Source organism: Dryobates pubescens, chromosome 5 (genome assembly GCF_014839835.1).
Source record: "Dryobates pubescens isolate bDryPub1 chromosome 5, bDryPub1.pri, whole genome shotgun sequence".
Classification (NCBI taxonomy): Eukaryota; Metazoa; Chordata; class Aves; order Piciformes; family Picidae; genus Dryobates; species Dryobates pubescens.
Window position 1 is genome coordinate 33,784,334 of NC_071616.1, and position 26,191 is coordinate 33,810,524.

General features: G+C 37.4%; 1 protein-coding gene across 1 annotated transcript in view; it reads left to right on the forward strand.

Annotated features, from left to right (window-relative positions):
* CEP128 (centrosomal protein 128) overlaps positions 1 to 26,191 on the forward strand; it is a 110,475-nt gene that overhangs the window by 42,598 nt on the left and 41,686 nt on the right. Inside the window, exons 14-17 of the mRNA XM_054162221.1 lie at positions 1,314 to 1,478; positions 4,089 to 4,265; positions 5,539 to 5,598; positions 7,410 to 7,602. Coding sequence (XP_054018196.1) covers positions 1,314 to 1,478; positions 4,089 to 4,265; positions 5,539 to 5,598; positions 7,410 to 7,602 — 595 coding nt within the window. The remainder of the gene's footprint in view (positions 1 to 1,313; positions 1,479 to 4,088; positions 4,266 to 5,538; positions 5,599 to 7,409; positions 7,603 to 26,191) is intronic.

A 26,191-nucleotide genomic window follows, 5' to 3' on the forward strand; every position in this document is an offset into this window, starting at 1 on the left:
ACGTGTCTTTGTATATGTTTGTGTGTGTGTGTATATATATATATATATCTTTCTACATTTCTTTTTACATTGTTTTCTATATGTATACCAAGTAGGTGAAGTTCTTTTTTCCCCCCTGAAGATTATCGGATGTGGGAAATGGGTTCAATGCACATCAGTTATAGTCAAATTTGCTTGGTCCATACTGAAAATTAATAAAAATTAACTTTCTTCATTGTGTCTCAGAGGTAACATAAGTGAGGAATTAGGTTCTTGGATTGTCTCCATCTGCATAGACATTATAATTCAATTAACTGTAGTAGTAATTGGAAAGTTGTTTTTATAAGCATATTCACAGAAAATGCTTTAGGCATTGCAGGCTTTTCTCTGTCCATAAGTCTTTGTGGACTTAGGACACCAAAATTCTTTCTCGGAATTGTCCTTCAGAGGAGCTTTTGTACTCTGTTAGCTCTGGTGTTGAAATTAACTCGTAAAACTTCTCTTCTTCCCCATAAAAGTTATATTTATAGTGTAGTTCGGAGAATAGAGTTTTTGCTTTTCCTCAGGAAGGAATTTACTTTGTAGGTTTATTTTTGTCTGTAACTGCATCCACAATTCATTGAATATGAAGCTGGTTTTAAGTCACATGTGTGTCCTTTTTGTTGTAGCTTGGGTTTTGTTTTTTGATTGGGTGTTGTTTTATTTGTTTGGATGGATTTTGGGTTTTGTTTTGTTTGATTTTTTTTTTTTTCCCCCTAAATGTTCTAGAGAATTTCTTAAATCTGTTAATTTCGGTTGCTTATCTTTCCCACCTGAAACCAATATACTTTAAGTCACCTGTTTAGGGCTTTCAAGGCCCAGAAATGTTTTCTTCATTTTTCTCTGCAGTGTTCCCGTGAATCCCATTAAGCCCACACAATTCTAGAAATTAAAAATATCAAATCTTTCTTGCAGATATACTTCCTTGCAGATATACATTTAGTATTTGGTCTTGAAATGAAGTGATAGTTCTAGATTTTCTGATTCCAAATTATTTCAGTAATGGAAAAGTTGCATAAATGCTGCTCTTCCTAGGATGATGTAAGCTGATGTGTGTAGCAGATTTGAAATGCAGAGTTCTATTTACTGTTTTTAAAACACTTATACTTCTACATCACTGCAATACATGTTTTGCATGTTCAAATAAGTGATGGCACTTAATATAACTCAAATGTAAAACTTAAGTGGAATTATATTTCCATAGTAGTGTTCCATGGATTCAAAACTCCACACTCTGGGAATGTTTAAGGTAACTGTATGGTGACTTTGAAATTGTTGTTTTCCATTACCATCAGGTTGAACTCATAGAAGAGAAGAACAAAGTCAAGGCTCAAGGTAGACAACTGGAGAAGATAAAAATTGAGTGTGATAAATTGACAGAAGAATTAACCCAAAATGAAGAAGAAAACATGAAACTCAGGCGGAAGTGTGAGTTTGCAAAGCAAGAGCTTGAGAAAAAGGTAATCTTAAGTAGTTGCAACAATGATTGATCAGTCTCTCTGCTCACAAATACCAAAAATAAATGATGAATTACAGAAATAGATGATAAACTTAAAAAAAAATACATTAAAGAATATACACAGACATACTGCAGTACACAGTTTCTATATAAATCAAAGAAGGCAGAAGTTCTTTGGCTGAGTCATGAGCTGTATCCCTCCAAAGATTTGCTAATGCTATTTAGTAGAAACAGAAGACCTATTGCCTGCCCTGTTTCTAGTGCAGGTAACTAACAAATGTTTAACCAAACACTTCTAGTTTTCTTCATACTTTCTTTAAGTTGCAGTGAACAATTTAGAGCTAATTTGTAGTAAATAAGTACCAAGCATGGTAGTAGACATTGTAACTAACTCAAATTATTTTCTACTTGACTATTTAAAGCAAGGGTAGTTTTTGAAGACATTCACATCCATTTCTTGTACTGGCATATTCCTAGAAAGTTGTCAGGTGTTCTTTTCAAAAATCTAGTGATAGATATCGAGTTGCTAAAGAATTTTCTTCTGTAACGTCTCTTTCTGCTTTCCTGAGTTGTACCTTTTTCCTGTGATTGGTTCCCCAGCATTGTTTGTCATGTTTTTCTTACCATGAAGGTATTTTACATTGTACTGGCTTTATGTTTTTATTTTCTCTTCCTGCAACACTGTGGTAGATAAACTTCTACTTTCTCCAAATGAAAACACTTTTTTTTTTTTTCTAGATTGGGATTTTAGCATTGTGATATCTGTTATTAAGGAAATGTATTTTCAGGAGTATACATAATATTCTGAAGTCAGCTGTAAACCAGCTTCAACCTTGCTTAATAATGCAAACATACAGCTCTTAGATAATCTTTTATCTCTAAACTGAAAAACAGTGAAGCCTTTAAGCACAGTCCTGTGATCTCAGCTGCAGAGGGACAGTTCCACTTGATTGTGTCGATTGTTAACCTAATTGAGTATTTGCTTTTGTGGTTTTATTGTGGATGTTAAGATGGGGGAAATGATAATGCCTCTTTGGAAATCTGATGCTAGCTGTCATATGTTGCATTACAGAAGCCTATTGTGTTCAAGAATTACCGCTTTTCATTTTCAACACTTTTTATACTTGTAGTATAGTTCTGTCCTTAGAGCAAATACCAAGTCAAAGAAGCATAAGCCTTATAGATAGCTTGGAATTTAGTTTCTTTTTTTAATGTGTCATTAGTGATGACACATCCTCTTGTAGGCCTTACATGTATAATGCTTAGGAGTATTGTCACACTGAGAAACAGAGCAGATTTAAAAAAAAACAAAGGAAAATATATTGAGTTATATATTCTCTTTCAGCCATGGTCTTTGGGAGTGAACTTTGACTTATGGTGGAGTCTATTCAGTGATTAATCATAGAATGGGTTGAATTGGAAAGGACCTTTAAAGGTCATCCAGTCCAATGTTGCTACAATGAGCAGGAGTATCTTTTAACTAGATCATGTTGCTCGGTGTCGTGTCTAACCTAGCCCTGAATGATTCCAGTGATGGAGCTTCTACCACCTCTCTGGGCAACCTGTGCCAGTGTTTTCCTACTCTCATTGTAAAAAGTGCCTTAGTTGTCAAGTTTAAATCTACCCTCCTTTACTTTAAAACCATTATGCCTTTTCCTATCACAACAGGCCCTGGTAAAGATTGTCTCTATCTTTCTTATAAGACTGCTTTAATTGTTGAAAGGCCACAATAAATTCTTCCTGGAGCCTTTCTTTGTCCAGGCTGAACAATTCCAACTCTCTCACTCTGTGCTTGTGGGAGAGGTGTTCCATCCCTCTGATCCTATTTGTGGCATTCCTCTGGACTTGTTCCTACAGGTCCATCCCTGTCTTGTGCTGAGCGCTTCAGAGTTGAGCAGAGTACTCTAGGCTGGGTCTCATTAGAGTGGAGTAGATAGGGAGAATCCTGCCCACTTGACCTACTGGCCATGCCTCTTTTGATGCAGTTAACAATACAGTTGGCTTTCTGGGCTGTGGGCGTGTGCTGCTAGCTCATGTCCAGCTTTTCATCCCACAGTACCCCTAAGTCTTTCTCTGCAGGCTTGCTCTCAATTTCTTCATTTCCCTGTTGAGATAATATACAATACTGACACTGAAATATAATATATAATATAATATACTACTACTACTAATAACAACAACAATAATAATAATAAATCATATCATATCATAATATAATGCAATCTTACTACCTTCAGAATACTGATCTAGATCAGAACTGGTATTTCATTTCCTATATGGGTAGTGCAGAAATATTAGAACCTGTGCACATTAAAAATTCTTCTGATTCCTTGAGTTTGAAATTGCTACTGTCCAACTCAGGTATTTTTGTGTTAAATAAATCATGTTGCTTATCAGATATGTTTTTTTCATATTTGAAACACATTTGGCAGGAAAATAAGGAGCATCAAGAGAAACGTGCGTATGAGTAGAAGGTGTTATTTTGCATGGGAAGGAACTGAACTCAGTACAAGAGTACAGTGTGATGGTAAGATTGGAAGATATATTCCTAATGATGTGTATTATTAACTCAATGTTTTTTCTTTGTTTCCTTTTTCCTCTTTCACTGCAGGATAAACAAATCAGCAATGAAGAAGATCATTTGAGGAGGATGGATGAGGCCAGACTGAGGTTTAAGGATCAGCTGCATCACTTAGAAATGGAGCAGGAATCCATTCTTTCCATGATAGGGAGTGAAATTGATGCTGCTTGTGAAATTTTTTCTCGGGACTCCATGGAGAAGTTCAAAGTAATTCTAGGTTTTAAGTATGCTGTGTACCTGGTTATTTTCTTAATGAGTATTTGTACTGGTATTTGTATACATTATTGCCACCTATCACTTAACTGGTGTAGATAATTTATGCACAACAGGATTATGGATGTATGTTTAACTGGTGCAGATGTACATTAGTAGGTGTTAGAACTGGGTACTATGAATATCTGCTCATGTGTTAATCATTACTGGATTTTTTTGGTGAGAAATAGTTTTCCCTTCTCTTTTTTTTTCCCACATATATGAAAGGACCGTACATCAGCCACAATTTAAGGTAGTTTTTCCTAGGCTACCTCCTTAGTGGTGGGAAATCCCCAAGTAAGACCTAAAAGGCTATTAAAATCAGGAAAAAGTGAAAGAAAGATTTTATTAAAAGTTAATTTGGATGTTTTGGTTTATTAAGTAGATGAGTAAATGCTGGAAGTGGAAAGACTTTATAACCTCCTTGTTCTGTGAAGCAGGTCCTTGCATGCAGAAAACTCAGACTCAGAGTTTCAAGAAAAATGTATCTTGCTGTAACTTTTTTTTTGGTTGGTTGTTTTTTTTTTTCTTCTCCCACATCCCTTGTCTTCCATTAGCTTTTCTTTTTCCTGAGCATTCACATTTCTTATGCCTATCAAATATTCAAAGCAAGCAAGTTGTGTTTCCCATTAAAAAATTAAGACAATCATGGTGAAACGTCATTTAAAGATTTTGGAAGGTTGTCTTCTTTTACTTCTTGAAGATATTTGTCATGCTGGACATATCAATATATCTATCACCAAACTTTTAGCCTTCTTAACAGTTCAATGACTAACAACAGCTCTACTTCTGATTTATGGGCAGCCACTGTTCTGCAGAATGGAGGGGAAAAATCAGTTGAATGACTTTGAAGCTGCCTTTCTCTTACAAAAGTAATATTTAAATGGTCTGATTGCATTATTTCCAAAACAGGACATGCAGTATCAGGCTGAAAATATATACCTTGATTCAGACGTGTTCTGGCTGTGCTCAAAATGCATCAGATTCAGAATGCAACTTACTGTTGTTGCAATGTAAGTTGTGCCTTTAGAAGCAAATTATGCAAACTCACAAATTTTGTTTAAGCAAATTTGTGGTTAAATAGTTCTATTAAACCGCTTGCAAATATGTTTTCCAAGTTAGCAAAGAGTATTTATTTGATAAATTTCCAGTAAGGAGGAAAGACTTTCTCCTCTTTATGCCTCATTCTGACTTTTATACCTATTTATTTCTCTTCTTTATTCCATAGGCAATATCACTTTCACCAATGGTGCTGAATGATCCTCATCGCTGGATAGCAGAAACCAAGGTAATAATCATACCTCTTGAAATATTAATGAATAAGTTAATACCAAACATTTATATTTAGAATAGAATAGAATAAACCAGGTTGGATGAGACCTTCAAGATCATCGTGTCCAACCTATTATCCAACCCACCTAATCAACTAAACCATGCAACCAAGCACCCTATCAAGTCTCCTCTTGAACACCTCCAATGATGGTGGCTCTGTTCAAGTGAATGTGTGTTTGAAAAGGAGAAAAGGGAAACATAGAAAACCATTCCTTTGGCAACAATTCTGATATTCCCAGACTGTTATTTCAACTGATGGCATGGTTTTCCAAATATTGCTATCAGCAAGAAGCTGTTTCTATAGCAAAATAAATAGCAATCCTGTCTTTACAAAAGATGCACTGAAGTAGCTGCAGTGATAGCCTTTAGATATGGTCCGGTTATTCTCAGACAAGAGAAATGTGAGAATGTAGTCAGTAGGCTAAGTTTCTCTTACAAGGTTATAACAAGGCAGGCCCTTATTTTAAATAAAGCTGTTATATATTAAGCCTAAAAACTGTTAAATTGGATTCTTTGAATTATTTTCCTTTCCCCTTTGTTTGAAGCTTTTGAATCCTATAATGTGGGTGCATGCATAGAATCATAGAGTGGTCAACCCCTCTTTCCGTGGGAAGGGACATCTTTAGCACAATAATTCAGAGACATGACCCTTAGAACCTTTGTCTTTCATTTTGCAGTTTTCCCTCAGCTCTTGCAACTTGCACACAAACACTGTTCTTACCCAATATGTTTTAAAAAGGTGTAACTTTCTACACTTTGTCAGGATCTACTTTGATTTGGAGAAGACACGAATTTGTGATTGATTGGTTGGTTTGGTTTGGTTTTTACCTTCATGTAAAAAGGTCAAAGCCACAGCAGAACTGACTTAAGGAAAAATTGCAACTGTTTGCATGATGTGTGTAAGACTTCTTAAAAAAAGAAAGGCTGCTGTTATAGATAAGACCATTAGAATCAAACAAGAAATGTTATGTAGGAAGTATGTCTTCATTTTAAAAAGTGACACTAATAGGTTATTAAAAATACCTTTCACTTATGGTGTTTGCATACATTTCTCACCCAAGTTTCATTAGTTACTAGAGAGGAGTCTAGAAGGATTTTAAGTAATCATTCATTCTTTTTTTTTCTCTTTGTTTTTGAATAGGTGGTGTGAAAGTATTCTCTTCCTCTACTTCTAGGTTTATTATATTGACCATGACCTGCCATACCTATGAGATCCTTTTTTATTTTTTCATCAGGAACCTTAAATATTAACTTTTGTTGACCAGAATGGTCAAGTGCTTTAAATTCTATCAAGATAGACTAGAAAGTGAAAGGTATTCTGAAAGGAAGGGTATCTCTTGGTGTTTAGATACAGACTAATTCAATGAGAATTTCCAAATCTACCCTAGCAAATTCAGGCTCCTGATTTAAAGAAAAGAAAAAGATAGCACAAACCAAAAGCAAAACATAAACAAGCAAACAAAACCCAACCAACCAACCAAAGAAAACCCAACAAACCACCAAAAATACCGTCACTTTTAAAAAATCTATATATTACTTCTTCACATGCAGTTATCAGTGTAAATCTATGTCTTTTGAGACTCTTTGATGGTCAACCTTTGTTCTCTTAATATATCCCGGTTTATTATTTGTTGGTCAGTAGTAGGTACAAATGAGTAATCTGTGACTCTAAAGGTAATTTAATCACATTTATGTCCTATTACTTGCATTAGAATTCTTTACTTTTTGTTGTTGTGTGTGTCCCCCCCCTTTTTTTTTCTAATGTAGACTAAACTTCAGTGGCTGTGTGAGGAGGTGAAGGAGAGAGAAAGTAAGGAAAAAAGCCTGCGATGTAAGTTACTGCAGAGCCGAGAACAGCTCAAGCACTTTACACAGATGAAGGAGGCTGAACATCAATCTCTCTCTAAACAGATAAAAAAGCAAGAAAAACTTCTGGAAGAAGTTCACAGAGAAAAAAGAGGTATGTGGCTGGTTCCTCTTTTGTTAATAAAAGGTAGAAAGAATTTTAACATTCTACTACCTAATTCCTGTGGTACTTTCAGATGTGTTTTATCAAATAGTTATTACAAATTCTGATTTGGAAAGGTACTGTTGATAAGTAAGTAAAAAAAGGAAATTCTTTGTTTCTCCTTGCTGACAAAAATGCAAATGAAATCAACTGTATTCTATGTATTCTATGCTTTTCACCCCAGTCCAATGGCTGAATAATACATGAGGATGCAATACATAGTGGATATAGAAGTTATTTTTCAACTGTACCATCTGAGACATTCCACAACTTGGGGAAAGAGGAATTATACAGGTGTCTGAGGTAGCACTGGCAATGCTTCTTTTATCTGTTAAACAAAAAACCCCAAGCCACAAACCACCAAGGAACCCACAGCAATCCCAAGTACTGTGCAGTTACTCTCGTTTGTATAAATTGTATGTACAAAGAACTTTGACACATTTTCTTCTCATCCCTTCTATTGTATTGCAAAATAAAGTAAGACAAGCTTAGGTTGTAATTGAAATTAATGACATCATATATGGAACACCATGTAACCATAGTTTTCTCCCTCTCTTGGCATGTAATTCTTTCTCTGGAGTGCTGAATGCCAGGCTTGGTGCTAGCATTCATTCTATTTGTGCTTGTCATGAGGGGAAAATACTAATCAGAGTTTCCCAAGCAATGTCAGTGTTCTGGTAAGGATGGACTGCACCCAGCCAACAGCTGTTTTTCATCTCAACTCAGGTACTTGTAGACATTTTATAGTTTTTTGAAGACTGACTTTGAGCAGAATGCTTTCAAGAGCAGAGAAATATGCTTTCATCATGACATTATTCTGGAGTCTCAGGCAGACAGGAAGATCTCAGCTTTCCATTCTGCTTTTCATCTGTGTACAAGCTCACTTATGCTGTGTTACTTGTAAGCTTAATTGAACAAGTTATTTCAGTGAAGACTGTTTTTGTAGTAAAACCAGCACCACGTCTTTTTATTTTTGTCTTTAAAAACTGATATTGTTTCTGCTGACAGAAACTGCCTTTAATTTCCAAGAGGGTATTTTTATTAAGTGCTTGGAAAATTACTTAGAAATTGGGTACTGGATACTGACCCATATTTGATGGATCTGATCAAAAGCACAATTAAGTTATCAATGCCTATCTTTGACACAACATGGAGATAAGATTTTGATGGATTAACATTTTGGTGGATAAAGAATGGGCTGAGTGGTTGCATCCAGAGAGTGACTCAGTATCCAGATGGTATTTCTCAGGGGTCTGTTTAACAGCTTCATCAATGACGTGGGTAGTGGGATTTAGTGCACTCTGTGCAAATGTACCAATGACATCAATCTGAGTGATGTAGTTAATATACCTGAGGGACAAGGTGCCATCCAGAGGGGTCCAGACAAGCTCAAGAAGTGGGCCCATTTGAACCTCATGAGGTTCAACCAGGCCAAATGCAAGGTTCCAGGTTGGGGCAACCCCTGGTATCAATATAAATTGGAGGATTAAGGGATTGAGAAGAGTCCTGAAGGGAGAAGGACTTGGGGCTACTGAGGATGAAAAGATGGATGTGAGCCAGCACCATGCACTTGCAGCCCAGAAAGCCAATTGTGCCATGGGCTGCATCAGAAGAAACATGACCAGCAGTTCACACATGTAGAGATGACTGTTAAAATGAACTTTCTGGGAATAGAGATGAGGCTGACTAGCCTGTAGTTTTCTGGGTCCTGGTCCTTGCCCTTTTTGAAGATTGGAGTGACATTGTCTTTCCTTCAGTCTTCACACACCTCTCCTGTTCTCCATGACCTTTCAAAAATGAGGGAGAGTGGTTTAGCAGTAATCTTAGCTGGCTTCCTCAGTAGTAGTGGGTGCATCCCATAGGGGCCCATGGATTTGTGAGTGTCCATCTTGTCCAGGTGATCTCTAACCCAATCCTCCTTGACTATGGGAGGGTCTTTCCTCCAGACTTTCCATCTTGCCTCCAGGGACTGGGATTCGTGAGGACCAGTCTTAGCAGTAAAGACTGAAACAAAGAAGGGATTCTGGCCTTTATTCAGAACACAGTAGTGATAATGATATATCTGGTTGTATTTTGTCAGTGTGAGCAAGTATTCTCTTTAACAATTTTGTTAGTAGTCATTTTGTATTTAAATTGATACATACTCAGATTAGATGAGGGTCAACTTTTAAGGACATGTGGTTATAGCTCCTAGTATCTGACTGAAGCATTATTGATAATGTTTTTGAAATACTGTAACAAAAATAGTAGCAAAATAACAATAGCAGTAACAAATAAAAACATACTTTAAACTATTTTATTGAACAAAGCAGATCATTTGCTTTACAAGAATAGTAAGATCTGTCAAGAGGTGGTTCTTCCACTTATAAAGAACTTTGAAAGAGAACATGCTTTGATCTTTCAAGCTTGAATTTTTTATTGTTATTCTTCAATTGTTTAAAATGATAGTGCCAAGACCCTGCTTTAATACTAATAGTGTATTTAGTGTTCCTATATTTAAATAATTATCTGCTGACAGGATCTCCCTGAGGCCTTATTTGCCTTTGAAAAAAGTAATAGGACATAAATCATGTACCTCATTTGGTTTTGTGGAAAAATTCACAGCCTGCATTTAAATTTCAAAGTTCTGCCAAAGTTGTGGGAAATTAAGCTGAAAAGAGTGATCAAGAGTAGTACTATTTACTGAGGATGAAAACCAGTATGTAATCTCATAGCTTCTATTTATAAAGGCCACTCCTTTGTTCCCTACAAATACTGTCAGTTCTTTTTGTTACTTCATATATATAATGTTAAATTCTTAGTAAATTCTGTTCTCTTTCATATGCTTCTGGTAGAGAATGCGGGGTAGGGGTAGGTAATAATAAGGAATCACAGAATATATCTGGTTGGAAGCAGCACCTCAATGTCTTTCTTGTATTGTGGTGCCCAAAACTGAACACAGCACTCTTGTGGCCTCACCAGTGTTGAGTACAGGGGAACAATCCCTTCCCTACTCCTGTTGGTCACACTGTTTCTGATACAAGCCAGGACACCATTGGCTTTCTTGGCCACCTGGGCACACTACTGGCTCATAGTCAGCTGCCTGTTGATTAGAATCCTCAAGTCCCTTTCTTCCAGACAACTTCCCAGCTACGCTTCTCCAAGTTTATAGCATGGCATAAGGCTTTATGACCCAAGTGCAGGACCCAACACTTGGCCTTGTTGAAGCACATGCCATTGACCTTGGCTCATTGATCCATCTGTCTTAAGTCTCTCTGTAGAGCCTCCCTGCCCTCAAGCAGATCAACATGCCCACCTAATATGGTGTCATCTGCAAATTTACTATTGGTATATTCTAACTGCTCATGAAGATCACTGATAAACATCTTAACTAGAAGAGATACTTATACTGAGCCCTGAGGAACACCACTGGATTTAACTCCATTGACCACCACTCTTTGGGCCTGGCTATCCAGCCAGTGTTCTATCCAGCATTGCATATGCTCATCCAAACCATGTCCATCTTTCTTTCTTTTTTCATGAGAATTCCATAGGAAACAGTGTCAAAGTCACAGTATCACAGTACCACTAAGGTTGAAAGAGGCCTCAAAATCAAGTCCAACCTGTCACCATAGAACTCATGACTAGACCATGGCACCAAGTGCCACATCCAATCCCCTCTTGAACACCTCCAGGGCCGGTGACCCCACCAGCTCCCTGGGCAGCCCATTCCAATGACAAATGACTCTCTCAGTGAAGAACTTTCTCCTCACCTCGAGCCTAAACTTCCCCTGGCACAGCTTGAGACTGTGTCCCCTTGTTCTGGTGCTGGTTGCTAGAGAGAAGAAACCAACCCCTTTCTGGCTACAACCACCTTTCAGGTAGTTGTAGAGGGCAATGAGGTCACCCCTGAGCCTCCTCTTCTCCAGGCTAAACAATCCCAGCATCCTCCGCCTCTCCTCATGGACTTGTGCTCAAGGCCTCTCACCAGCCTTGTTGCCCTTCTCTGGACATGTTCAAGTGTCTCAATGTTCTTCTTAAACTGAGGGGCCCAGAACTGGACACAGGACTCAAGGTGTGGCCTAACCAATGCAGAGTACAGGGGCACAATGACTTCCCTGCTCCTGCTGGCCACACTATTCCTAGTGCAGGCCAGGATGCTGTTGGCCTTCTTGGCCACCTGGGCACACTGCTGCCTCATGTTTAGGCGGCTGTCAATCAGCACCCCCAGGTCCCGCTCTGTTTGGGAGTTCTCCAGCCACTCCGACCCCAGCCTGTAGTGCTGCATGGGGTTGCCGTGGCCATTCAGTCTTTACTGAAGGAACTGTGGAATGTCCATAGGTATCAAGCACCTTATTAGCTCTTTACCTTTTTCTAATGAGATGTGATATGAAACTTGGTCATGTTACTTATTGGGAGTTTGGCTTCGGGGGGATTTTATTTTTTCTTTCTTTTTTTTTTTTTTTTTTTTTTGGCTTATGCCATGAAAATAGTGTTGGAGGCAAGAAGTAGATCACAGAATCACAGAGGTTGGAAGGGACCTCCAGAGACTGATTCCAGCCCATACTTCCATTTACAAAGCCAATTAATTTGTACACAGTTAAGAATAGTCTTCATATGTGCAAATTTATTGTTTACTTCATTGTATTCTAATTTTATTACATATGAGAGTCACAGATTTTGTTGGTACAGATATCATGCACCAGTATGTTTATTTAGCTTTAGTTGATTTGGTGTTAACAGGCCTTCCAGAAGTAGGTCCTGTACTCTTAATAGCATTCAAGACTTTAGAAGGAACATTTATTGAATTTATAATTAGACACAGGGAAATAAAACACAACAAGATTTACCACAGGTAATCTGAGCTCAACTTCCCGGCATTTTGTTCATGTAATAACATAGGTATTTCCAAATAACTGATACATGTAAGACAACACACAGTATGGATGTCATCTATATAGTATTCAACATGGGAATATGAAGGAAATTGCTGGTGTAGACATGATGATTAAATACAAGAAATATAAATTAGACTAGGGAATGTACTCCTCTGACAAAGGGGTAATTATTGAAATGGATAATTAGTACTATTTTGTAGATATTGGTCTATAAACTTGCTTTTTTTGTGAGTTAACCTTTTCTGAAGAACAAGGATATGATAACAAATCTTGGAGCCTGAGAAAATTTGTTGGTTTTGTTGTTACACAGACGATGTGCAATAACATCATTTGATTTCATTGACCTAATGCCAGGGAAGGAAATTTTATGTATGATTTATTTCTACCACTTTTGTATACTAAATTGGATTTGAAGCTTGAATAACAAATGAATAATCACTTTCAGAAATGCTGAACAAATTTTTGAGATCTTTTTGCTACCGCACGGAGAGGTAGGCACAGGTTGACTTGGTATTCAATACCAATTTATTCTGCTACTGAATTAATGGCTGCAAATGTGGCAGTGTATACAAAAATAATGAATTTACAGTCTACCTCTGAATTTAATTGGTTGGTTTCACAGTTGTGTCAAGATGTTCTTTTTAACTTGAAAACTTTGACCTTCCTTACACTAAATCATTTTTTTTTTCAGTAAGTTAGTAGAAGGAAGAGAATTGATACAATGCATGTCTGTTAATGTGAATTCTGAGTACTATTATTTATGAAGTGGTAATATTGGAATGTTTATAAATGGGTTTTCTAATTAAAAATATCACAATTGCAAGACAAGATGTGAGTATTTACATTTCTTGAGTAAGTACTTTTGCATACTGAGTCCAAAACTCAGGTTTAATTATGAGGCAGCTAGTAGAATGTAAACATCTAAAAAGCTACTTTCCTGAAGGAAAAAAAAATCCACAAAACATAGCTAATAGCATTAAGAAAAAAAAAGGCATTAAGCTGAAAGAAGACAACAATGTATCAAATTAATAGAAAATTGAAATTAAGAGGATGGAATGGTGATTAGCTTTCATTACTTATCAAAAGTGGAAGAAATACTTACAGAATACTAAGACACGTGGTCATGAAATTATGGGCAAAACCCAGGTGCAGGGATAAAGGAAATGAAGGTAGAATGAATTTACTCTAATTGATAAAAAGGCTCTTCACTCTTTTATTTTTCTTATTCTTGACAGTATTGCTTAATAAAACAGATTTGCAGTCCAGTTTGGTGCAAACAGACGAAAATTATTTTACTGCATTTGAAATGATGTAGATTTTAGATGGAACATTCTCTGAGTATCCATGGATATGGCCAACTCTCCCCACCAACATAAACCACTTGTCTGAAGTACTTAATGAATTCTTGAAGTAGTTTTAGACTGTAAGTTTGCAGAAATTACGTATTGTAAGAAGATGATGGCGAAATTGTATTCTCAAGATACCTACTTGTTTCTTTTTGCTTCAACAGATCTGATACCATATCTTATTGTTTTGTTGTTGTGTTTGTTTTTGGTGGTTTGTTTTTTGGTGTTTTTTTGTTTGTTTGTTTGTTTTGTTTTGTTTTGTTTTTTGAGGGGGGGGTGAAGAATAAAAATAGAGATTTATGGTGGACATACCAAAAGTGGGCAGGATGCTGCTTTATTGAAGAACAGATTTCAGGATGTTTTGTGAGCTTAAATACACCTACTAAAACAGATGTGTAGTTTCTGTCTTTTCCCTTTTTCTTCACCAAAGCATTTGTAAAAGTATAGGATATTGTACAGAAATTTGTAATGAGGGTCCAAAAGCCTACAAGTGTTAACATCACAGTCCTACCTGTGACGATAACCTGGTTGTTTATGTGGTACAAATCTAACAAATACAAGTAAGTTAACAGAGATTCGTGAAAGAGACTAGTGAGTGAAGGAAAATGCAGCATAAAGTTTTAGGCCTGTGCATGGAGTAGCAGAAGTTTCAGAGCTCTCTGGTGATGTGTCAAGATGGGCTGTAGTATATAGTGTAGTTAGACTAGCCAATTAAAGGAAAAATCGACATTAAGCTGTAACAATCTCTGTTAATGCTTAAACCCTTTAAAAATATTACAAGTATGGTAATCTTGTCATAACTTTTCAATTTAAGGTATTTATTAGGAGTATGTAATTTTAGATAGATAAAGGATAATAGAGGCTTTAATATTTACCTTCTTTATAAAAGTACATATTTCTCTGTTGCATTAGTGGTCACTTAAACTCTTAAAATGAATACAGAGCTCAAACATTATAGATTCAGGAACATAGCTCTTCCAAAAAAATCTTTTTTGAATGTATTGAAATGTATGGAAGATAGACATGGTGTGGTATAGCAGTGAGGCATAAAGCATGCACAGTTCTTTTGTTGCAGGATAATACAGTTCTACTTCAGAGAAGACATGGGTAGTCAACAAAGAAATGTTTAGCAAAATAAGACCCAATGTATTAGTCAATGCCAAATCCATTCCTTTTGTACAAAGTCATGTTAGACTACAGTGATGCAAGAAGAGCAAATGCATTGCTCTGATATACAGACCTTACACTGATTTAACTCAGAGACACAATATTCGGCAAACACTGTTTTACATAAAAGTCCCAGGTGATGCAAGCCATATACTGCACCACCTAATCACACTTGAGGGAGCTGGATTTGTTCAGCCTGGAGAAGACTCCAAGGAGACTTAAGAGAAGCCTTCCAGTACCTGAAGGTGTCTACAAGAACACTAAACAGGGGCTGTTTACAAAGGCCTATAGTGACAGGGTGAGGGGGCAATGGTTTTAAATTAGAGAAGAGTAGATTTAGGTTGGATGTTAGGAGGAAGTTCTTTACCATTCGGGTAGTGGACACTGGAGGAGGTTGCCCAGGGATGTAGTTGAGGCCCCATCCTTGGAGATACTCAAGGTCAGGCTTGACAGGGCTCTGGGCAGGATGTCCCTGCTCACTGAAGGTGAAGATGCTCTTTGGAGGTCTCTTCCAAACCAACCCATTCTATGATGTATTACATTTTAAGAATTGTTCTGATGTAGATTATACTGCTAAGTAAGGCTCAAGAAGGCAAGGCTTAAGAAGGTAATGATCCTAGACCTGAGCTGCGATAGATTTTGGTAAGTGATCTCTGAAGCAAGCCATCCATCTATTTTAATTTGGGGGTTCATTTTCTTTATGTTCAGCTGGGATTATTTGTCATTGAACTGCTGTGGAAGATGCAGATACAAAGAACCTATTATATTAAAGTAGATTTGAGAATTGCTTAAGACTTTCACAAAATCTTATCTTCCAGAACCTGTAGAAGTTCAAAATACAGAGTCAATGCAGTACAATTGAGAAATTCCCTGCTGCTTAAACTGAGAAGGAAAGTAGAAAATAGGGAAACAGTGAAAATAAAATATTGCAGTTTTTTTTTTAAATTATGAAGTATTATGTTTAATTTACTCCTGAAGTACATACACTGTTTTGAATATTTACCCCTTAGTTCTATCCTTACAGCAGTGTTTCCTTTTTTCCTGTTTCTATTAATGTCACCTCATAGTGTCATCATATGGTGATGGTCCTTTCTGTGGCAGCAAGAAACATCACAAAATATTTTGCAGTTATCTCTTATTGAGCAGTGAATGGGAACATCACAGAGAGAAAATTCTTTTTAAGCATACATGAAAAAGGTAGCTGAAGGATTTCAGTGAAACTCTCCGTAATACTTGTTTTTGATGATGAGCTTCAAAATGCATAAAGTTGGAATATGATCACTATGCATAGAACTAATTTCTTCTTAATAGTGTTCTTGCCCTTTAAATGATGTTTGGGTTTTTTTAGTGTGATGGGGGAAGGAGGAGGGAGGACTTCTAAAATATTTTAAACTTTGCCAAAATGAACCTGCATTCAGAGTCTTAGAGGAATGGAGATAAGCCCAAATCATTTGGAAAGCTTACCTTCTGGTTTTGATTTTTCTTTTTGATTGGAAAACTGGATGTGTCACCTTAACTAGCATTTTATGCAACTGTTTGTGTTTGCTGCTATCTTTTTGTGCTCTCATAAAAATATGGCTGCCATTGTGAAAAAGAAAAGGTAAGAAATGGAATCAAACTTTTGAAAGATGTGTTTTTAGGACTCTTTGATTTGATTTTGTTTTTCTTTTCTTCTTAATCACATACTTTAAGTGCTTATCTGAGACTTCTGTAGAGATTTATAGTTTAGAAAGCTTGATGTGTCCTTCAAAAAGTAAATTGCTGAATTTGTAGTGCATACTAATAATAAGAGACTAAATTTGTTAGTTTTTCCTCATGATTTACCTACACATACTGGAAACTAAATGAAAATTATCAGGAGTCATCCAGGGGCTGGGGATTTAATGCACATTAATTATTTATTAAATAATTAGAATCTCTTGTTTAATATTTTCTTCCTCTTTTGAATTATGATATTTTTCTTCAAACCAAGCTGAAAAGCTGTTGTTCTAAGAACCAATGCATTTTGGATTCTTTGGGGTGTTTTTTATAATAGTTGAAATGATGGCATAGGAGTGTATATGTAAATCAGTTATACCTTAGCAATGCTTTAATGCTACATAATAAAGAGAATCTTGTAGGCATCTCTATAGCTTTGTCAGGGCTCCTTGACACATGGAAGGTATTGTGACACTTTCAGGTTACATAATGTTTCCATACTCAATCAGTGTAACCGATATACAACTATTAAAAACAAACAGTCAAACAAAAAAAGCCCTAACTTTCACTTGTGGTAGTTTCAGGCTTGTCTTGAATTATTTAGTATTTAGTGAGAAGTACATAGCAAAAATGTGCTGCTGGTCACCCAGTCTTCATGAGGTAGAAGTAGCTTTCCCAGAAAACTAATATCTGATAAGATGCCTGTTTAATTAAATAATGTGCTGTTTTACTGGAAATGAAACTGAACCAAGGACTCTATGGTTCTTCCACTGGTTGCCATAGTCAAAGTCTATTTAGTCTAAAATACAGATGAATCATGTTGGAAATTTGAGCAGAAATGAAAAGCAACTTTCTATCTGAGATGTTTTTAATATCACAGAACTCTTGAAATTATTTGAAATCTTGATATTGCTGTATTATTTATTTACTATTTTAAAAATAGAGCTAATATTGTTCTTGCCTAGGATTTGTCAGGCTGTGTTAGAATATGCATTTCAGTGTAATGCATTGATACATTAACAGCCTTTATATCCTTTTAGCTGGAATGCTGTTTGAAACTTTATTTTCCCCTAAAGTGAGTGCTAATGATGCTGTGTATTTAGAGAATTTAAATTTAAATTCTATTTCCCTGTCAAAACATTTTCACTTTGAGAAGAGCTTGGGTTACCAGTAAAACCAGCTCTTCATGACTATATGCAACAACATGATTTTAATTACTGAATGGCCATTGCAAGTGAATTCTTGAAAAAAGAGCAAGCAGCTGGTATTTTTGCCAGATAAACATTAAATTAACTGATTAACTCATCTGTTATCCTGGTTTTCTTTCTAGTGGTTTAAATATGATAAATTGATAGTTTCTAATCAATTTAATGAACATGTTACTCTGATTAGCATCTTCAAGGTAACAGCTGGGTGGATCTGAAATTCAGCTTTTGTTTCCTTTACTGTTTTGCCTAAGGATTTTTACCTTTTGAGTCGAGCCAGGTACACAGATTAACTGTATAATTCATATAGTGTCAGTGATTACAATAATAAGGTACAAAGTTTTTTTTCCAAATAAAAAATGTATCTCTAGTTTTTGAAAAATCTGCTTGTAATAATGGGCACTTAAATTTAAGTCTTCTTTATTGCAGGCACAGTATTTTTCTTGTCCAGGTAGATTATGTCTTTAGGATAAGTTCATAACTGTTTTGGGCATGATTTGCATACTTTTGCCTATTTTATAAAGGATGCCAGCAGCAGGTTTTTAAGCACTGTTATCAAACATTGGTGCTTTAAAAGTTTTCTTCTTGCTGGACAGACACAATACCTGAGTCGTGGAAAATGTGTGTGTTACTGGTTATATAAAAACCAACCCCAAGCTCCAGGCCCATTACTTCGTGTTAAGAATTACTGTGGCTTTCAAGGAGGTTGAGGTTTAATATTTTTCTTCTCCACATCTTGAGGCAGGACACTGTCAAGGAGGCAGTGTCACGGACAGTCACTCATACAGTTTGCAAACAACACAAAAGGTGAAGTTTGGCTCATTTCTTAGGGAAAGCACAGTGGGTTTATTTTAATTTTTAATTCTGTAGATTACCAGACAGAAAAGAAAATCTGGTCCTTTTGTTGACAAAAAGACCCTCTGAAATAAATATGCTGGCAGCGAAAGTTTAATGTTGCAGAAAAGTGAAATTATACTCAGTGAATGGGATAAAGATTATAGAATCCACAAAAAATAGTATAAAGTTTTGGGTAAGAGGCTTGAAACAGTTCCTGTAAAGCAAACCCAACTTTTCATTTTGTTGGGTTTTTTTTTTCTTGTTTTCTAAAAAATGTTTAGGACCATATTTTCACAGTGGAAAATATGAGAGATAGGGCTTAAACCTTTACTTTTAGGCTCAGGAGTTTTATTTACTGTCATTGTGTTTTGTCTTATGCAACATGAAAAACAAAAGGGAAGATAAATTTAGCCATTATTTAAGATTCCTAAAGCATATAAAGATCTTACATTTAGAATATAAATTTTTAAGACTGGGCATCCATTCTGAGATTAGATTTCTGCATGAATAGATCAATGAGAATTTTAAACTATGACCCTTGCAGGTCAAATCCACTGAAGAATGTTTACTATTTGCTTGGTAACTGTATTCCTGACACCACTGAGAATTCATTCTTTACATAGGAGATGATGTCCCAGCTGTTAAAAGCAATTTCTTGATTTCTGTTTGTCAGTATACTTCATATATCATAAAAATTATTTTGAACACCTTATCAGCTTTGCAGACTTCAGTTCTTTCCTAGCACTTTAAGGCTATAGGTATGTAACTATGCTGTAAATAGGTACAATTATTAGGTGTGAAGGATATACAATGTGTTCTTCATTTACAGTGGTATGTTGTGGGATTCTAATTTTGCTATTTCTTTACCAAATGTTGAGTATCTCTACCTGTAGAAATTATATAGTGTTGGGAGAACTGGCTAAGAAATTCTATAATAAACTTAACTCCTGTCCACCTTGTAATAAGATTTACAATGTGTGTGTGAAAACAATTTATGTTTATTATACTGCTCATACTGGGTATTAATTTTGCTGTGTAATCTCCATTCTGAGACTAATGCCCTCTTCCCTTTTTACTCAGTGAAAGCAGCAGTGTAAGTCTGATTTTGTTCTGTTTAGCCTCTAGGAATTAGATTAATCATAAATACAATGTCAAGTGTCAGTTCAAAATGACATATATACTCCTCTGCACAAGAGAATTACAAAGCTCTGGTGTTGCTATTCATTTTGGGGGGCGAGGGGGGAAATCAGTTAGTTTTTATCCCTTGTGCATGAGAAGGAATGTTTAAATTAAATATTATGTCCCTCAATATTATTTTCTCTTTTAAAGTATAGGAGATTTTTTTTTCCTCAAACCTATGCATTATATGTTTTTCTCTGAAAATTTTGCTAGAATTGTTACACTGTAGGTTTTTTGCACATGACTGTATGGAGAGAATAAGAAGTGTGCCATGGCATCAGAATTTTCATAATAGGGTGTTAGATACCAAGCAAAAGTGTTTGGCAGCTACGGTGGTAAGTCTCATTTGTATATCATCAGTTGCCTTGGGATAGTAGAACAGGATTGTTCCACCAAGGAAAAATCTCAATCTAACTACAGTTGAGAAAATTAGGAATAAGAGCTACTATTAGGGCTTTCTTCAGTTTCTTGTTTTTTGCCCCTTCCTTTAAAGCACATGTGGGGAGATGGGATATTATATAACAGCTAGTTGTCTTCTATGGTGGCTTCTAATAGAAGAAAGAAAAGGAAAGAAGGAACTTTTGCAAATGTAGGGAAGTTCTCTGTTTTGCAGTGAGATGCACTGACCTCTGTGTGTCTGCATGGTTGGTTGAAGTATATGTTTTCTTAGAAGTTATTTGGGTCTTGCTGTTACATATGGCCAGCTAGTAGAAGCTTTCTTACAGAATTTATCAAGGACTGAATCCCACAGAGTGATAATATTTTTGTGTGCCTTACTCTTCTGACAGTTTATTAAAATGCCCAAGCTTCTAAAAGATCCCTTTTTTCCAGAGACTGGTAGGGAAACTCAATTTTAGGACCAATATCTCTCAGCTTCCTATCTCATCTGCTGCCCTTTGCTGTGAACATTGCAAATGGATTCTTCAGCTGCAATTTTCAGACAGCCCAATTAGGAAATGCACTTGTAAGCTCCAAAGTAGTACTCACATAACAAAGTGGTCCTAAGCTATAAAAGCTTTCTGGTTTGCAGCTAAGGACCTCTTTACCTCCTTCAGTTAGCCCAGCTACTTGAAATTATTTGTACTAACTGCTTTAAAAAACTCTATATCCTTAATCTTTGACCCTTGCTTAGCTTTTAGGTCCAAAATGGGTTCTGTGTACCTTTGCATTAAAATATGCAGCTGCCATTCAGATATAGCTAGAAGGAAATTTGCTGATATGCATAAATATGGTTGAGATGATAAACATAAAAAAAAAGAAAAGCCTAAGATATTAAGACAGAGAACTCGCTGAATAAAGTGACATTCAATTTCCTGTATTGCCATTTATATATGCCATACCATAATTTTTATGTAGCTGCTATGCCCATAAACATATCAACATAATTTTCTCAAACAAGAAATGACAAATTATCTTTTCAAGCTTGCACTTGGTGGATGAAAACAAATTAAGTTTCAATTTCTTTCTGTGTACTCCTGGGAGATTTTATTCATCATCGGAAAGGAAATGTTTCTCTATTCAGGAGAGAATTGTAACAATTATGTATCATACGCAATGACAAAACAGAATGTTCAACTCTATTTTCTGTTTAAAATGTCAGCTATTCTGAAGACCTCACTTTGAGGACATTTCTTACTATGTTTTGTTTTATATGACATGGATTTGTTGGTTGCTGTTTTTTTTTCTTTAATAGAGTTGGGTTTTTTTGCTTTAATAGGATTTCTAATCAAAACTATGGGAGAAAAAGCCAGTGGCCAGTTAGTTTGGGTAGGTTTGTGCCACAGAGATGTGATTACAGCTCTCTCATACAAATGCATTATAATAATGAGTTTTTGGGTCAGACTGCAGCTTCCCATTCAGTGGAGCCACTTAATGTTGCTGCAGACAAAAGGCCAAAATTTCTCTTCTGTTTCACACCTGCTGTACTGCTTGCTCCTTCTCATGTTTCATGTCTGCTCCTCATTGGACCCTTCTGTAAACATATTTACTCACTATTGGCCACATAGGACTACCTGTGATTTTTGCCACTATACTCTGTTCTCATGCTAATCAACTCAGTTGACCCTTATGGAGGTCCAAGGTCCATGCCTTTAAGCAAATTCAATCTATGATGCAATCTGACTACATCTGGTGGAGCTGGAATACTCAGTCCTAGCACCATTTGATCTGGGGCTGTACTTGTTTCTGTGGGATGTGAAGTAATTCCACAGTCATTAGTACTTTAGCTTAGTTAAAGCTAGCTCCTTTAAGTAAAGAACTTACTGAAAGAAGCTAGTGCAGAGCCACAATGAGGAAAGACCAAGGGAGCTGGTTCTCTTTAGCTTAAAGAAACTTGAGGGGTGACCTCATTAATATTTATAAACACATGAAGGGTGAGTGTTGCAAGGATGGAGCCAGGCTTTTCTCAGTGATGTCTGATGATAAGACAAGGGGCAATGGGTGCAAGTTGGAGCATAGGAGGTTCCACATGAAAAATTTCTATAGGTATATTACTGGTAAAAGGAAAACTAGGGAAGGTGTGGGCCCCCTCAGAAAGGAAACAGGTGAGCTGGTGATGAGTGACAAGAATGCTGAGGTTCTCAATGACTTCTTTACCTCAGTCTTCACTGGCAAGGGCTCCAGCCACACTCCCAGAATAATGAAAAATAATGGCAGGGACTGGAAGAAGGAGCTGCCCATGGTGAGTGAAGATCAGGTTCATGACCATCTGAAGAACCTGGAAGTGTTCAAGTCCATGGGACCCAATGGGTACACCCATGGGTGCTGAAGGAACTTGCAGATGAGGTTGCTAGGCTGCTCTCCATCATATTCCAAAAATCTTGGCAGTCCCAGGAAGTCCTCACTGACTGGAAAAGGGGAGACATAACTCCCATTTTCAAGAAGGGAAAGAGGGATGACCCAGGGAACTATAGGCCATCAATCCCACCTCTGTGCCCTGTAAGATCATGGAGCAGATCCTCCTGGAGGTACTGCTGAGGCAAAAGAATAATGAAGAGGTGATTGGGCACATTCAGTGTGGCTTCACCTCGTGGCTTCACGAGGGCAAATCCTGCATGACAAACCTGGGGGCCTTCTATGACAAGGTTACAACATTAATAGATGAAGGCTGAGAAACTGTTGTCACTTAGCTGGATCTGAGCAAAGCCTTTGACACTGTCCTGCACCACATCCTGGTCTCCAAGCTGGTGCAGTATGGGTTTGATGGATGGACCATTCAGTAGATAAAGAACTGGCTTGATGGCTGCACCCAAAGGGTGGCTGTCAATGGGTCCATGTCCAAGTGGAGGCCAGTGATGAGTGGAGTCCCTCAGGCATCAGCCCTGGGACCAGTCTTGTTTAACATCTTTGTTGGTGACATGGACAGTGGCACTGAGTGCACCCTCAGCAAGTTTGCTGATGACACCAAGCTGTGTGGTGCAGCAGACACACTGGAGGGAAGGGATGCCATCCAGAGAGACCTTGACAGGCTGGAGAGGTGGGCCCATGACAACCTCATGAGGTTCAACAAGCTCCTGCATCTGGATTGGGGCAATCCAATATAGGCTGGGCAGTGATTGGCTTGAGAGCAGCCCTGTAGAAAAGGACCTGGGGGTGCTGGTGGATGAGAAGCTCAACATGAGCCACCAGTGTGCACTTGCAGCCCAGAAAGCCAATCACATCCTGGGCTGCAACAAGAGAAGCATAGCCAGCAGGTCGAGGGAGGTGATTCTCTCCTTCTACTCCGCTCTGGTGAGACCCCACCTGGAGTACTGTGTCCAGTTCTGGAGCCCCTATTACAGGAAGGAGCTGGACATGCTGGAATGTGACCAGAGAAGGGCCACGAGGATGATCAGAGGGCTGGAGCACCTCTCCTACGAGGACAGACTGAGGGAGTTGGGGCTATACAGTCTGGAGAAGAGAAGGCTCTGAGGAGACCTTATTGTGGCCTTTCAGTATCTGAAGGGGCCCTACAAGAAAGCTGGGGAGGGACTTTTTAGCTTGTCAGGTGGCAATAGAATTAGGGGTAATGGAACAAAGCTAGAAATGGGTACATTCAGATTGGATGTTAGAACAAAGTTCTTCCTCATGAGGGTAGTGAGACACTGGAACAGGTTGGCCAGGGAGGTGGTAGAAGCCCCATCCCTGCAGGTTTTTAAGGCCAGGCTGGATGTGGCTCTGAGCAACCTGATCTAGTGTGAGGTATCCCAGCCCATGGCAGGGGGATTGGAACTAGATGATTCTTGAGGTCCCTTCTAGCCCGAACAATTCTGTGATTAACGTAAGGCAAAACATTTTCACTGTGAGGGTGGCAGAGCACTGGAAAAGGCTGCCCAGAGAGGTTGTAGAATCTCCTTTACTGAAGACATTCAAACCCCAGCTGGATGCATTTTTGTGTGACCTGCTCTTAGATGGTCATGCTCCAGCAGGGGAACCGGTCTAGATGATCTTTCAAGGTCCCTTCCAACCCCTAACATCCTGTGATTTTGTGATTTACTGTACTATATTAGACTGTTAGGTAAATGTTTGCTGGCTTCTCTGAATCTTGTAAAATTTGAAGGTTTTATTCACTACTATTGTAGTTTAGATTATCTAAATAAAAAACTAAAAAAAAAAATCTGTTCTCAAGATTTGTTTATACCAGGAACATTTTTTATCTGCATTCTGGCACTAGCTGGCAAGGTTACTGCTGCATGAGTAATCAACACGAGTGATTTGCGGGTCAACAGCAGGTTTCTGAATGGAAAGGCAAATACTTAACATGAATTTATTCATATCACCTGGTCTGGACCTTTGTGTGGTATGTGTTAGGTTATGTTTGCCCTATCAGAGATGACAGAATTCTGTACAAACTGTGATTTTTAACAAGACTGGCTACACCTACTCAAAGAGAAGCTTGAAATCATTGTGATTGATGCACTTCACCATAGTACCAAACCCAAGTATAAGATACGGACTTTCTTCAAAGTGCTGCAGTTTGTCTTGACTGGTATTTTTCATGTAGAGCACATTCTGCTTCTTACATGCTTTCAAATTCACAGTCATGCAAACTTGTAAAAGAAAAGCAGTTACTTAGACTATCTTAGAGATGTTGTCAATATTGTTTCTAATAACAATTTACTAATAGGATTTATTGTATCTTCAGCTAGCACACTTATGAAACAATGAAAATAACTTTTTTTAAACCTTTGCAGGGGTAGAAATAGTGAGTGAGATCAAATTGAAAGCAAATGTGTGCTGACCCAAAAAAGCATTATGTTTTTTAAAGGCCACAAAGCCCAAAAGGAGCAATAGCTGGTGATTATTACTACTACAAGTTACTGTTTTCTGTCCTATCCAGTAAACCAGGTAGACCAGTGGTCAAAGGGCACTCTTCCAGCACAAATGTTCTGTTCAGCTTTTTGTTCAATTATTTGAGCCAATTACTTTGTGCATTTCATCCCCTAACTGCAATTTACTGAGTAGATGGTTGCAAAAAGCCAGTGAAGCAGGTTGTTTCCTACAGGAAGGCTGGAGAGGGACTTTTAATGTGTGTATGTAGCAGTAGGACAGGAGGAAATGGTTTCAAGCTGAGGGAGAGCAGGTTTAGACTGCATCTTAGGAAGTTCTTCAGTACAAGGGTGGTGAGATGCTGGAATAGGTTGCCCAGGGAGGTTGTGGATGCCTCTTCCCTGGGGGTGTTCAAGGCCAGGTTGGATGAGGCCTTGAGCAGCTGAGTCTAGTTGAGAGGTATCTCTGCCCATGGTGGGGGGGGTTGGAGTAGATGATCTTTGAGATCCTTTCCAGCCTAAATCATTCTGCAATTCTATTAAACTCAACATTTTAATTATGACTTGTGTTCTCTTTGAGTTTTTTGAGTGTCAAAATAATTTCTAAATTCAGTGGATCTCAATTATCTTTATTTTTAGGAGTTTTAATCTTATTAATTCCTTATATTTTATTAATTCCATATAGGAATGTCTACATACTTACAACTGAAAAGACACTTCTGTGATTGTAGTCAAGCCATGGCAATGTAAGGATAGTATAGAAGATGACTTGGAATCTTTATGTTTTGATATATGTTTCAGTAAATAGTAGCCCCAAACCAAGCATTGCAACATACTCCAAATCAGGTGTCTGCCTTTCAGTTAGACTTTTGCTTTGCTAGATCAATTCTCCATGTTTTCATTTAGTTGTTTGGTTTTTTTTTCACTGTACCAGTCTTGGCATCTGTAGTTCTTGTTTCCAAACAAGGAATTTAAAAAATTGTTAA